Here is a 12,817-nt window from a genome sequence, read left to right as displayed (position 1 = left end):
GAACGAATGAATCATTATCAGTATGACCATAGAGTATAGAAAATTATAAGAAGTTTTATTACGTTGCACATTAGTTGTTCGTAAATTAAATTGTTATATTCAAATAAGTGTATTCATTTAAGTATAAATTAGAGTACAAAGTAATATTTGAATAATATTGTCTTTGGCGAGAGTTAGTTGTATAATATCTACAAAACCTTATTGATTACCTATAATCTATATTCTATATCCTCTTTGGATTTGACAAAGCCATTTTATTTATCTGCTAAAATTATAGCTACCTTATTTCTTTGCCCTATTTTAGGTAAATGTCACAATAAAATGCTTATGCAATGAGCGATGGCCGTCCTGTAAGTGGTCAACTGAAGAAATTTGTATTTCGTGGGAAATCTTCTAGCAACGGGGACACAAGAGGTGAATATTTAGAAATTGTTATACCGGAGCTGTTATCAGCTGGGTATTCGTTCTACACGTGGCCCTCAGCACCTCTTCTGGCTTGGTATTTGTGGACTCAAAGAAGAAACTTGCGTGGTTTACGTATTTTAGAGCTCGGCTGTGGGACAGGCTTACCTGGAATATTAGCAGCTAAGTGCGGTGCTCACGTGACACTTACAGACAGTGTTGTTCTACCTCGCTCGCTAAGGCACTTGTCGGCTTGCTGTGAGGCCAATGGTTTAGTTCCCGGTCGTGATTTACAAGTACTAGGACTCGCCTGGGGACTGTTTTTGGTCGATGTACATAATTTAAGACCTGTAGACTTATTGCTTGCTTCAGATTGTTTTTACGAACCTTCTCAATTCGAAGAAGTACTTTCGACTGTCGCTTATTTTTTGGACGGAACTGACGCACGATTTTTGTGTGCTTACCAGGAACGGAGCGCAGACTGGTCAATTGAGGCTCTATTGAAGAAGTGGGGACTGAAGGGCGCACTTGTGGACTTGGATTCGCTGAGTGAGAATTCTGGAGTAGACTACAGGGCCTTGATAGGTGAACGTTCACTGCATTTACTTGAAATCATATCTGTTTAGGTTATGGCCAGCCCAGCAAGAGCTGCTCGCCTTTATGTTGGCAATCTGGCCTGGACAGTAGGTCATCGTCAGCTAAGAGAATATTTTGCCCAATTCGGTCCGATACAGAGTGCAAGAGTAATTTTTGATCGTTCAACTGGATTAAGCAAGGGTTATGGTTTTGTAGAATTTGCTAGTCCATCCCGAGCTGAAGATGCTACGAATAAACAGCTGCACACACTAGAGGGATTAAACCTAAATGTGCAAATGCAAAACAACTAGATTTTAATAGAAGACAGTAGTTTTAAAAATGGCTCAGGCACTCTCAGATTCCTACTCTGATTTCTCAGATGATGATCAAACTCCATTAGACAAGGACTTTTTGGATGCATGCAATCATGTTACAAAGATTACTTCAAAGCTAAAGGATAGTCAGCTTCTAGAGCTATATGGCTTTTATAAACAAAGTATGGAAGGCAAATGCACTACTCAAAAACCAGGTTGGTTAGATGCCAGAGGAAGAAGAAAATGGGAGGCATGGAAAATTCTAGGTGATCTGTCTAGAGAAGAAGCTAAAAAAAAGTATATAGATCTAGTTCATAACTTTGATCCTGACTGTGGAGTTGGGGTACGAAGTGGATTACATGAATCATGGGTCACAATGTCCGCATTGCGTTACTCCCCAGAACCTGAACTTCAGGATAATGAAATGTCACTGTTTGATGCAGCAAGGGAAGACATGGGAAAACTTGTTACAAAACTTTTAAGTCAAAACCCTGAGTTATGTAATGAGAGGGATGAGAATGGATTGACAGCTTTACATTGGGCTGCTGACAGAGATGCTACTTGTGCATTAACAGCTGCTTTAAATGGGGGTTGCTATGTTAATGCTGTGGACAGATGTGACCAGACACCTCTCCATTATGCAGCATTATGTGGCCATGCAAGGTCCACGAAAATCCTATTAGAAGCTGGGGCATCCTTTCTGAAAGACGATGAAGGCTGCACTCCATTGGATCTAGCCACAGACAAAGAAGTCAGGCACATTCTGGAAAATGCTACATAATAGGTTATAAATATATGTCTATGTCATTTAAAATTTCTAAATGTCTTATTAATTGTAGTTATTATAAATAAATATTAGCACTAATTTTGTTTTTTAATTTCTTCTATCTTCACACTTTTTAAATATAATTACATTTAAAATTATTTTTTATAGTTATAAGTATATGATATCATTAAATAGGCTGAACTATCAATATTTACAAGTTCAAAAAAATTACTAACACTGGAAGTACTAATTTTAAAGTAATGATAATATTGAGAGTTAATATAAAAAAATCAATTGTCCAAAGATAATAAAAACATTTTGACAACTTACCTGTCTACTGACGAGTCGCTATTGAAGGATAAATGAGAATAGACAAAAAGAGTATTTTTCAGTAGTAACAAAGTTTATTACATAATATTTACACTTATCACAATTCTTGCATTTCTTGTAACTGCTGTTTAAATCCACACTTATGGACACAAATTGTATAGACTCTTGCATAAAGGTACTCTTTTTTAAGAGTATACTTTTATTATATATCAAATTACAAAATATTGAAACATTTACAGTATACAAATCGAAGAAATCAATATTTTATATTAGCAAAATACTTTTGTAAACATTTTATACCTACACATTATGTAAGTATAGTTATAATAGTTGTAAGCCTTGTTGAGGTCTATTATAAGTATAGTTTGCAATAGCGTTGACTTATAAATTCTAAATACACTCAACAGGCATATTTTTGCCTCAGAACTCCGTCAATTAAAAAGAGATTTTGGAATTTTTGTATTTGATTGGATATACTTCCAGATTGATTCGATTTTTATCAAAATATAGTTCTATTAATGGGAACCATGAGAAATTGATGGAACTCCACAAATATTAAAGGCATACATAAATATCGACTTTTATATTTTCATCAACAAGTCAAACATTCATTTGGTGAAATGGTATTAATGAAAAAAATATACTTAGTGATTTTTTTTTTCATTTTAAGTCGGTTTTTTTATATTATTTTTGTTATAAGTATTATTCTTAGAATCAAAAAATCTTAAATCTAGCTAATTTTCAATCATCATTTTAGAAAAATTTAATCATCATTAGACATACAAAATAAGATTATAATTTTATACATGCCTTGGTAAATATGTAGGTAGCAAAATTGCTGATTGTTGCACTTTTGAATCTCAAATGTATTAAATTGCTTTAAATTCATTAATAAATTATTAGAAAGTGTAACGAGATTAATTTGATAACCACCCCCCAAATATCATATTTAAAGGTTCATCGTTTATATGAATACTTAAGCTCTTTAAGCTTTATTAAAATTTTATAGGTTATTTTATATAAATTAATAAAAAATAAATAAATATTATTTTGGGATAAATGTAACACTTTATTATAAAAAAAAGACGAGTAAATGGTAAGTAATGGCGAGTGGACACGTGCGCCTATAGACAATTGGGTATTGCAAGTAAGAATTAATCCTTGCACCGTTATTTTTTAATGAATTGGCAAATATAAAAATGTGGTCTACATTCTACTTTCGCCCTTTTGTTATCTGTACATTTTTTTTAAAAAACATACTCGAAACTAACCGCAGAAAACGGTCGTGTAATGTAAGTGATATGCGGCATTGAGTGTAATAATTATAATATTAAATTATAAAATAAAATCAAATAGTAATCACCATATTAAATTGGCTGGCAACATTTCACGGGTAAGTACTTTGTATTATAGAGGTCACTTTGTATTATACGTGTTGATTGTTGATATTTAATTAAATGAATGAAATGAAATGAATTATATAATAAATGTATTCATATAATAATTGTATGGCTGCAATATTATTTGTAACTAGTGCACGTTTGTCTCTTGGTAATCTTTAGTGAGTACAGATTCAAGTCACAACTTGAAATTTGGTATGAGAAAGTTTTAAAGCTCCACATACATACAGGTTGCCTTACGACGTTTTCCTTTACCACCGAGCACAAGATGAATTATTATATATTACTCGGACTGAAGGTATATTATATACTCAAACTTATAAGTATATAATATATTAACAAATTAAAAACATTTTAATGGACATTATTGCTTTATAAAATCGCAGGTATAGACTTTAGCGCTCGGAGAAATATTAAGCATTCTATACAGCATACATTAATGCGCCACCAGCCTTGGAAACTAAGATGTCATATTCCTTCGTCTGTAGTTACACTGGCTCACTCACCCTACAAACCGGAACACAACGGTACTCAGTATTGCAGTGCATAAAGCTAGATTTTCATTAATAAATTACACCGTAGCGTAGTTTTTCACGATATAATTTTAAGTATTGCTTTGAAATTAACTTTAATTATTTATTTTTATATAAAACAATTTAACTTAAAATTGTATTAAAAATTACTTACGGGACCGGATTTAGGGGACACAAGGACATTCGTTTCATAGTACATTAAAGAATTAACATTCGGTCGAATATTAAAATCTCAAAGTACTTTAGATACACTTAATTTATGATACGATTAATCGCCCATATGAAATATGCTTATAATTTTCTTTGCCCAGACGATCCAAGCCTTAAATCCTGTCCAGTATACATAACAGAGTGAATAATAATTCATAATCTGTTCGAGAATTATTCGATTCCGGTTTTTCCCCCGATAACAAACTCAATATATTCAAACATTACTTGTGTCTAGTTTTCCTTGTTCTCCTTGTGCATTTCCCCCGAGTCGAGCTGCTTCAACAGCCTGAACAACGCAGCCGCTTCTCTTATTCTGCTAAATTCAACGCAGAATGCTTCTACTTCTATAAACAGTTCCTATAATATCAAACAAATTATTATTAGTGCACAAAATATTATCCTTATTGAATAATACTTAGGTGACATTGTTATGTGATTGAGAAATATTGTAAGTTGGAAATGTTTTGCTAAGTTATGTAAGATGCGTGTCTAATAGTAATGTGTGTAAAATAATTATTCTAAGGAGTTCTTATACTAAATACATTACATATGTCAGAAGCTGTACACTGACATTGTACATTTAAAAAATAATAGTGTCAAATTTGATTTTCAATAAAGCGTGTGTTCTCATCAAGTAAAGTGTGGTTTAATTTAAAAAAACGCGTAATAGTAGTGAACAATGTTTCTGAATTACAGAACCACCAAAGACAACGGGTTGCTAAATGGTATGTCATATATGATGACCTCCAGACCGATTTCGGCCACGGCGGTCAATCTCAATCTCATCTCAAAGAGATTAACCAACTACGCAGGAGATATTATAGTGCAAAAGTATGTTCGTGTTGAGTCGACGTAAGGCGATTTTTTTTTTTAGTTTTTTAGGACCGCCTTGCCAGTGGTCACTATCACCCTTAGAAATTGCTGTTTGAATTTTTAACTATTCGTTAAATTGCAAACGCGCCACCAATCTTGGGAACTGAAATGTTAAGCTGCGTATACATTACGCGCGGCTGCCCGCGCGAGCCAATGTTCGACCTGAGTAGATGTCCATATGTAGATATGAATCGAGTAGACCGCGGCAACCTCGCGCTGCAAGCGATCCAACTAAACAGGCCGCGACGGTAGGCAGACCAAAGTCATATAATGGTATTAGTAGACGGCACTGCTCGTTGTCCATTGCCATGTTGCCGCGCGAGCCAGTTCACGCCATCGTCAACGGTCCCCACTGCGCGCTCCTCTGATGCGATCTCAAAAACCGACTACGAACGGGTCGCCATTATTTACACACAGTTTCGATATTGAGAAACATAATGATTGACAATTTAAGATTTGATTAAATGACAGAATTGGCCCCAGGCTTTAGTGCCAAAATCAAACCTGGGGCTTGATCTAAAAGGGCGCTACTATTGCTCTTTGCTAAGTCGCGTCGAGTATGAGACACTCACCTTGACATTGATGATTTTGTTCCTGATGAGCGACTGCAGGAAGACGCAGACGAGGCGGACGAGCCGGTTCTGCATGTAGCGGTCGCGGATGGTCTCGCAGGTGGAGATGCAGTTGCTGATGTACAGATGCACGAACTCCACGGGCAGGTCCACCGACGTCGTCAGCCTGCCGGCGCACGACACGTTACTACTGAAGTGTGGCTTTCAGACGAGCCATCAATGGTACTCAAGTTTTTTTTGCTGTTAATTGTCTGTATATGGAAGAATGATGAAATTTGATGAAGACATCTGAAGACGCTATAATTATAAACAGTAACAGTAACAGCCTGTGAATATCCCACTGCTGGGCTAAGGCCTCCACTTCCTTTACTGGTAGGACACTTGCCTTTCACGCCGAAGGTTGTGGGTTCGATTCCCACCCAGGACAGACATTTGTGTGCATGAACATGTATGTTTGTCCTGAGTCTGGGTGTAATTATCTATATAAGTATGTATTTACAAAAAAAAAGTAGTATATGTAGTATATCAGTTGTCTGGTTTCCATAGTTCAAGCTTTGTACAAGCTTAATTAGGGATCAGATGGCCGTGTGTGAAAAATGTCCCAGGATATTATTATTATAAAGTATATATGAGCATTGTCACCTGTTGACAACTTCCATGGAGTGCAGCGACATCTCCATGTTGACGAGCACGGAGAAGTAGTCGGTGATGTGCTGCGAGTGGATCAGCTTCAGCAGCACGGAGATGGCCACCATCGGGTTGTTCTCCACCAGCTCCGGCAGCTGACGAGAAAAAATGCCTCATTTAACATATTATCTACATCAATGAAATGACATAACATAGAAAAATATTCTTTATTTAATACACAAAACACGAGCTCCATAACAAGAGCATTCTCTACCAAACAAATAGCAGTAATAGTTGCCGCGATCAGCTCTTTGAAACATTCAAACTGAACTGATGAGCGGAAAGTGTCAAGGCATTTACTGCCAGTTAGCTGGTGCCGTTGTTTAGCGGTTGCCGTAGTTGCCGGGTAGGGCTCCAGTTACCTGGTAGGGCGCCAGCCCCACGCCGTAGACGACATCGGGGTGGTGGTCGAGCAGGGCGAGCAGCCTGGTCTGGTGCGGCACGCTGAGCGCCGCCTTCAGCGCCAGCTGCGTCAGCTCCTTGGCCTCGTCCGCCACGTTCACTTCCTTCTCCTCTACCTTTATCTCTTCCTGTTTCTCTTTCTTCTCTTCCTGCGATATCGTAGGACAAAATTTTTTTTTAAATGACATCGACTTGTGGCGCATTGTTTCTGTCTTTCGTTATTAAAAAATATAAAATAAGTCCATTATATGACATTAGGCATTTTAGCGATAATGTTTTTTGACATTAATATTCTGAACAGAACTTTGTGCCACCTATTCTAGAACTCTCTCTAGGACGACATTGGGAGTGTACTGAATATATTGTTTAAAGTAAAGACAATTATTCATAGAGACATGGTTGTTAAGAATTCGATTGTGGAATTCATAGAGAAGTAAACAAACATCGATACCATATTGCGTCTGGAAATAAAAATCCAAGAACCCGTGGGGGGTGGTACGATGTAGCGCGGTTTATATTTCTTTGGCAAAAACCGTTCGGCCGTTTTACTCACCAACTTTCCTAAAATAAAGTAAAATTAAGAAAAATAACTGATACAATAATTAAATTACCACTTTAGGTTTCTGCTCCTTTGGTAGCGTGACCTTCTTCTCGAGCTTCTCCGGCGGCTTCAGGCCGATCAGACCCTCGAAGTCCGTGTCGTACAGCGGCACGTACACGCCTCTATTGACTAGATTTTTCCACACACCCTGTATAACATTTGATTAGGTGATAAGAATCGGATAACATTTTGTATAATACGATTTCATGCTAACTCATCGAAGTATGAATATGTCCTCCGACTGCGGCTATCTAGTATTATAGTGCAGTGCAATATGCGCGCAGACCATACACTCGCCATTTTTTCATTCATTTTTCGACGGAAGGACAGTTCATCACTCAGTTCAGATGCTATAGGCAGGCGAACGGGCAAATAAGTCACATGATAGCATGTGGTTACCTACGCCCGTAGACATTGGCATTGTAAGAAATATTAACCATCCTTATCATCGCCAATGCACCATCAACCTTGGCAATTATGACGTTATGTCCCTCGTGCTTAGTTCCACTGGCTCACTTACCCTTCAAACCGAAACAACAATTCTCAGTAAGCTGCTGCTGTAGAATGTGTAATGAGTGGGCGGTATCTACCCAGATGAGCTTGCACAAAGTCCCACCACCGTAAAACCACAACCTAGGGCTTTCTGGGCCACGGTGTTCCTTGACATAAAAACTCAATACTAAGTTTATAGAAACTAGGTTTCGTATTGAAATAGACGATTATTAATAAGTACCATCATTTAATAAATGATCCATACCTCATCAGCGAAGGATATCTCTGTGGGGTCGAGTAGGAACGTCGGAGGCGGGATGGGCCCGGACGGCTTGAGGGTGCGGTGCAGCGGCAAGTAGTCATTACTCATCAGCGCTTCCAGGAGCTCCTTCATCGCCATGCGGTTCGGTGGACTCCTAATAGAAAAAATATATATTGACTATACCATACAATTTGTATTCGTGCCATTACATATTACTTAAAACTTACTACCTTACAAGTTATTACTTTATTATAAGTATCAGGTAGAGTGTGTATTTGACGTTTTAGGTATCTGTGCCTGTGTGCAATATGTGTGTGCTAACCATTATATACATGTACAGCATATGTATTAAAACAACGACTGCCTCGTTGGTCTAGTGGCTTGATGTAAGTTCGCAGACCCGGAGGTCCTGTGTTCAAACCCCAGGTCGGGTCAATAAAAAGTTATTGGGTTTTACTGTCAGAAAATTCTCAATAGCAAGTTGGAAGTGTGTACACTCCCGTGCCTCGGAAAGCACGTAAAGCCGTTGGTCCTGTGCCTGAACTCTTTCTGATCATGTCGGATTGCCGTCCCATTGGATTTTGAGAGTGAGGGAAGAGAGAGTGTGAACACAGGTGTTGCACACACACTTATCCACTATAATTATAAGCGCAGTTGGCTAATCTCTCTTGAAATCGCCGCTGTGGCCGAAATCGGTCCGGAAGACATTTTTATTATGTATTAAAAACTATTGCAATTAAAAATAAATAACTCATTATTCTCAGTTTTATATTCATATTATCTATCTTTTCTGCAAAAGGTTTTCTGTTGTGTAACTATATTTAATAATATTTTTTCTGGATATATGCAGTAGATTTATCATAATATCGCTGTATAGCAACGCTGGACAAAAAAGATTATAAAAAATAAATTGTTACTTTTTTATTATCTTTTTATTAATGTCGAGAATACTTTAATGAGCTGCACGCGGTAGTATTTATGGGTATATTAACGTTAAAACTAAAAGCTTTTCTTGGTATACCCGTGTGGGTACCAGACATTTGTAAGACATTTTACCGCCAAATAGCAATACTTACTATTGTTGTGTTCTGATTTGAAGGGTGAGTGAGCCAGTATAACTACAGGCACAAGGGACATAACATCTTAGTTCCCAAGATTGGTCGCGCATCGGTTAAGTTAGGAATGGTTAATATTTCTTACAGTGCTAAGGGGTGCAGTGATAAGGGGCGGTGTTGACCACTTAGCTCCAGGCACATTTGCCCGTCCGCCTACCTATTACATAAAAAATGCTTCAAGTTGTCCATAAGAAAATTAAACACTGCGTAGAAATGTGAAAGTACTAGTCGAGTACCTTACCAACAAAATGAATTATTTCTTAAAGCGTTATCAGCATTATTATAAAAACACCAATCACTAGATATTGATAAAGTACTAATTAAAAATAATATCGGCTTAAAGTGTTTCTTTCGGTTATATTTTATTGTATAAGAAAATTCTACGCACCCATCACCGAGTGGTACTAAAGCCGGCGCGGTCGCTCTCGCAACCGAACTGATGTCAGCTGAACGTTCAGATGCTTGGGACTGAATTGAAGAATAATCAAATTCTAGGTCTTTTGACGATACTTCGGTTAACATTACCTGCTTTGCAGACTTCTTTAACACCTGGAAAAAGGAAAACAATAACAGATTAGTGATGGATCGAGTATGAATTTTACTATATATTGTTATTCTTTTTTTTTTTATAGAATAGGAAGGCGGACGAGCATATGGGCCACCTGATGGTAAGTGGTCACCAACGCCCATAGACATTGGCATTGTAAGAAATGTTAACCATCGCTTACATCACCATTGCGCCACCAACCTTGGGAACTAAGATGTTATGTCCCTTGTGCCTGTAATTACACTGGCTCACTCACGCTTCAAATCGGAACACAACAATACCAAGTACTGCTGTTTTACGGTAGAACATCTGATGAGTGGGGGGTACCTACTCAGAAGAGCTTGAATAAAGCCACCATTCGTCCAAATGTTAAGGATATTATTTATTGAAGCAAATTTTCTATAAAAAAATTTATACGCTTTATATCATGTGGAACTGTATTTATATTATATATTTGAAAATACATAATTAAGGACTGATGTCAATGCATTTATAAAACAAAAAATAATTACTGAAAAACATGATATTTCAAAAACAAAGTAGAACACACATTCTTAGTCAACTAAAAAGTATATAAATTGAGTTAAATGTAACAAATAAACAACAACATTTCCTTATACATGAGAAGATAGCAATAACAAAATTATATAAAGTTCTTCTTTTGTAAGAGTTCTCGTTTGAGAATTAATTCGGTTTAAATATTTAGTCCCACATAATCGCTCATAATATGCAATGTCCATTAGAATTAAGTAATAATTTTAAATCATAGATAATACATAACAACTTACATCCTTAATATTAACCGGTACAAAACCATGTAACTGACCAATGAATAGCCTCTCTTGCGGTGTCAAAGGCAATAGACCCGGCTTGCCATCCAAAAGGTGGAGAAATAGAGAGCTGAAGGGATTTTCCACTTTGTAGGAATCAAATATTAAGGCTAGTGCTACCACTCTCTGACCTGGGAGTGACAAGTCACCGCCGGTTATTAGTGATGATAGGAGCAGACATACTGAAATCAAAAGTCATATTCTATTGTTTCGTACAATATAAGCAGAAAAAATCAACCAATTAATAGAATAAACATGATACTTATAATTTTAATAGTGAATCAATCATGATGACGATTACGACATATTATAACAGCTTACTTTATATAGCAAATGAGTTGTTAAAGTGGTCAATAAAATGCATTTAAGTTTAAATTGTGGATTTAAAAAAAACAACTAGGAAAATCTTTACTATTGCTCAATTTTATTTTTGGATAAACTTGTAAAATACATATATATAAAAACATAATCGTGTTTTATTCATTTATCGTTTGAAATAGATTGTTTTTATTCTATATATTATATTGTATTAATTTTAAAAATGGTTGAGGCAACTACAAACATATATATATATATATATATTTCTTTATTTAATGATCAATGGTGTGGGTGATGGGTTAGTCATTAGTTACTATAATTTGTAGTAATGTTCTTTAACCAATTATCTTTCAGACACTAATTATACCAAATACCAAAAGATTTTTAGATACCAAAAGTATCTAAAAATTTCAGCACAATCTGTTCAGTAGACCTAGTGCAAAATTCTGTTATAACAAGTATTCTTTTTAATAACTGATTTTAATTAATGGAATTTGTAGTAATCTCTTGAAATTATTAATGTAGCTATCTATAGTATTTACATAATGGTTATAGTAAATCATTATAAAAAAATCCTAGGAAGTCTATGTGAATTAATTTAAATTTGAGCATGTTTGTAATTGTTTGTATCTAACTCAGTTATACCAGTTATACATATTGAGTCATCAAAACCCTGGGTTGTTAGTCTAATGAATTATTGAAATATAATAATTGATTTATGATCCTAAAACACAATACCTACAAATCACTATATCAATGTACCATGGATTAGTATTTAAGCACCAGGATGTATTGAAGATTAAAATGAACAAGACTTAAATTAACTAAATATATTATATATTTTATACTAACAGTTGAAATGATCTGATTTCGGAAACCTCTTTTGCACTTGAGTGCATATTGATTCAAGACTTTGGGAGTCTACCGTTAACTCCGAAAATAAGCTGAAAAATTAATACACGAATTTAAAATAAATATAAACATTTCCAATTTAGGTTATTCAAAGAAAACATACGAAACATACTCTAATATGTATTTACTATTTTCGTTAATTAATTGTTGGGACATATTTGTTAGTAACTAAATAAGTATATGCTTATGTTCAAATTTGTTATGTTCAACATCCATAAGTAAAGGCACTTCGTGTACAAAATACAAATACACAACACAACAAATGATTGAAATGCTAAAGTCACAATAGCATTGACATTTGACATAACAAGATCCAAAATATGACAGTAACAATCCAATTTATTTTTTAACCGAATGGTATGAACCATTATGACAAATAATTGAAATTAATTTGCAAATTACTTTGATGCTTATATTTATATTATTAAACAAACATACTAAGCTTTAAGTGTAAGTAGGTACCTATCTTCATTTTGCGGTTAAGTAAATAAAATATTGGAATTTAGGATGATGTGACTAAAGGCATGTTCCTCAGAAACTATATTAAGAGCAAAACATTGCGTTTGTTTTAAATTAAATTATACTCTAACCATTATTTTGAAGAAAGCGTGTAGAAAGTAGTTAAGTATTAATAAATTTACTTTTTATTTAAAATTAAAGATATTTAACAATTTT

General features: G+C 35.3%; 2 protein-coding genes across 2 annotated transcripts; one reads left to right on the top strand and one right to left on the bottom strand.

The window, feature by feature from the left end:
- Positions 1-223: 223 nt before the first annotated feature.
- Positions 224-2,157, top strand: LOC126775049 (acyl-CoA-binding domain-containing protein 6-like). The gene is made up of 2 exons (XM_050496777.1): positions 224-965; positions 1,303-2,157. The coding sequence occupies exons 1-2, from the start codon at positions 333-335 to the stop codon at positions 2,071-2,073; spliced, it is 1,404 nt and encodes a 467-aa protein (XP_050352734.1). The 5' UTR covers positions 224-332; the 3' UTR covers positions 2,074-2,157.
- A 323-nt stretch (positions 2,158-2,480) lies between these two features.
- Positions 2,481-12,426, bottom strand: LOC126774986 (CCR4-NOT transcription complex subunit 11). The gene is made up of 10 exons (XM_050496683.1): positions 12,255-12,426; positions 12,083-12,174; positions 10,871-11,094; positions 9,924-10,084; positions 8,424-8,574; positions 7,677-7,814; positions 7,026-7,214; positions 6,619-6,758; positions 5,977-6,142; positions 2,481-4,888 (listed from the first exon to the last, which is right to left on the bottom strand). Exons 1-10 carry the CDS (start codon positions 12,296-12,298, stop codon positions 4,763-4,765), a joined length of 1,431 nt encoding a protein of 476 aa, XP_050352640.1. The 5' UTR covers positions 12,299-12,426; the 3' UTR covers positions 2,481-4,762.
- Positions 12,427-12,817: the final 391 nt, after the last annotated feature.

This window comes from Nymphalis io, chromosome 17, assembly GCF_905147045.1.
Source record: "Nymphalis io chromosome 17, ilAglIoxx1.1, whole genome shotgun sequence".
Lineage (NCBI taxonomy): Eukaryota > Metazoa > Arthropoda > Insecta > Lepidoptera > Nymphalidae > Nymphalis > Nymphalis io.
The sequence above is the reverse complement of the archived record's forward strand: the minus strand, read 5'-3'. Positions and strand labels throughout refer to the sequence as shown.

Excerpts from the sequence above, each read along its gene's own strand:
- LOC126774986 (XM_050496683.1), bottom strand. The coding sequence starts at position 12,298 with ATGTCCCAACAATTAATTAACGAAAATAGTAAATACATATTAGA. Across the intron at positions 12,175-12,254 it reads AATAGTAAATACATATTAGA|CTTATTTTCGGAGTTAACGG; the intron begins GTATGTTTCGTA and ends TTAATTTTTCAG. Across the intron at positions 10,085-10,870 it reads TACCGGTTAATATTAAGGAT|GTGTTAAAGAAGTCTGCAAA; the intron begins GTAAGTTGTTAT and ends TCCTTTTTCCAG.
- LOC126775049 (XM_050496777.1), top strand. The coding sequence starts at position 333 with ATGAGCGATGGCCGTCCTGTAAGTGGTCAACTGAAGAAATTTGTATTT. Across the intron at positions 966-1,302 it reads CGCTGAGTGAGAATTCTGGA|ACAGTAGTTTTAAAAATGGC; the intron begins GTAGACTACAGG and ends TTTTAATAGAAG.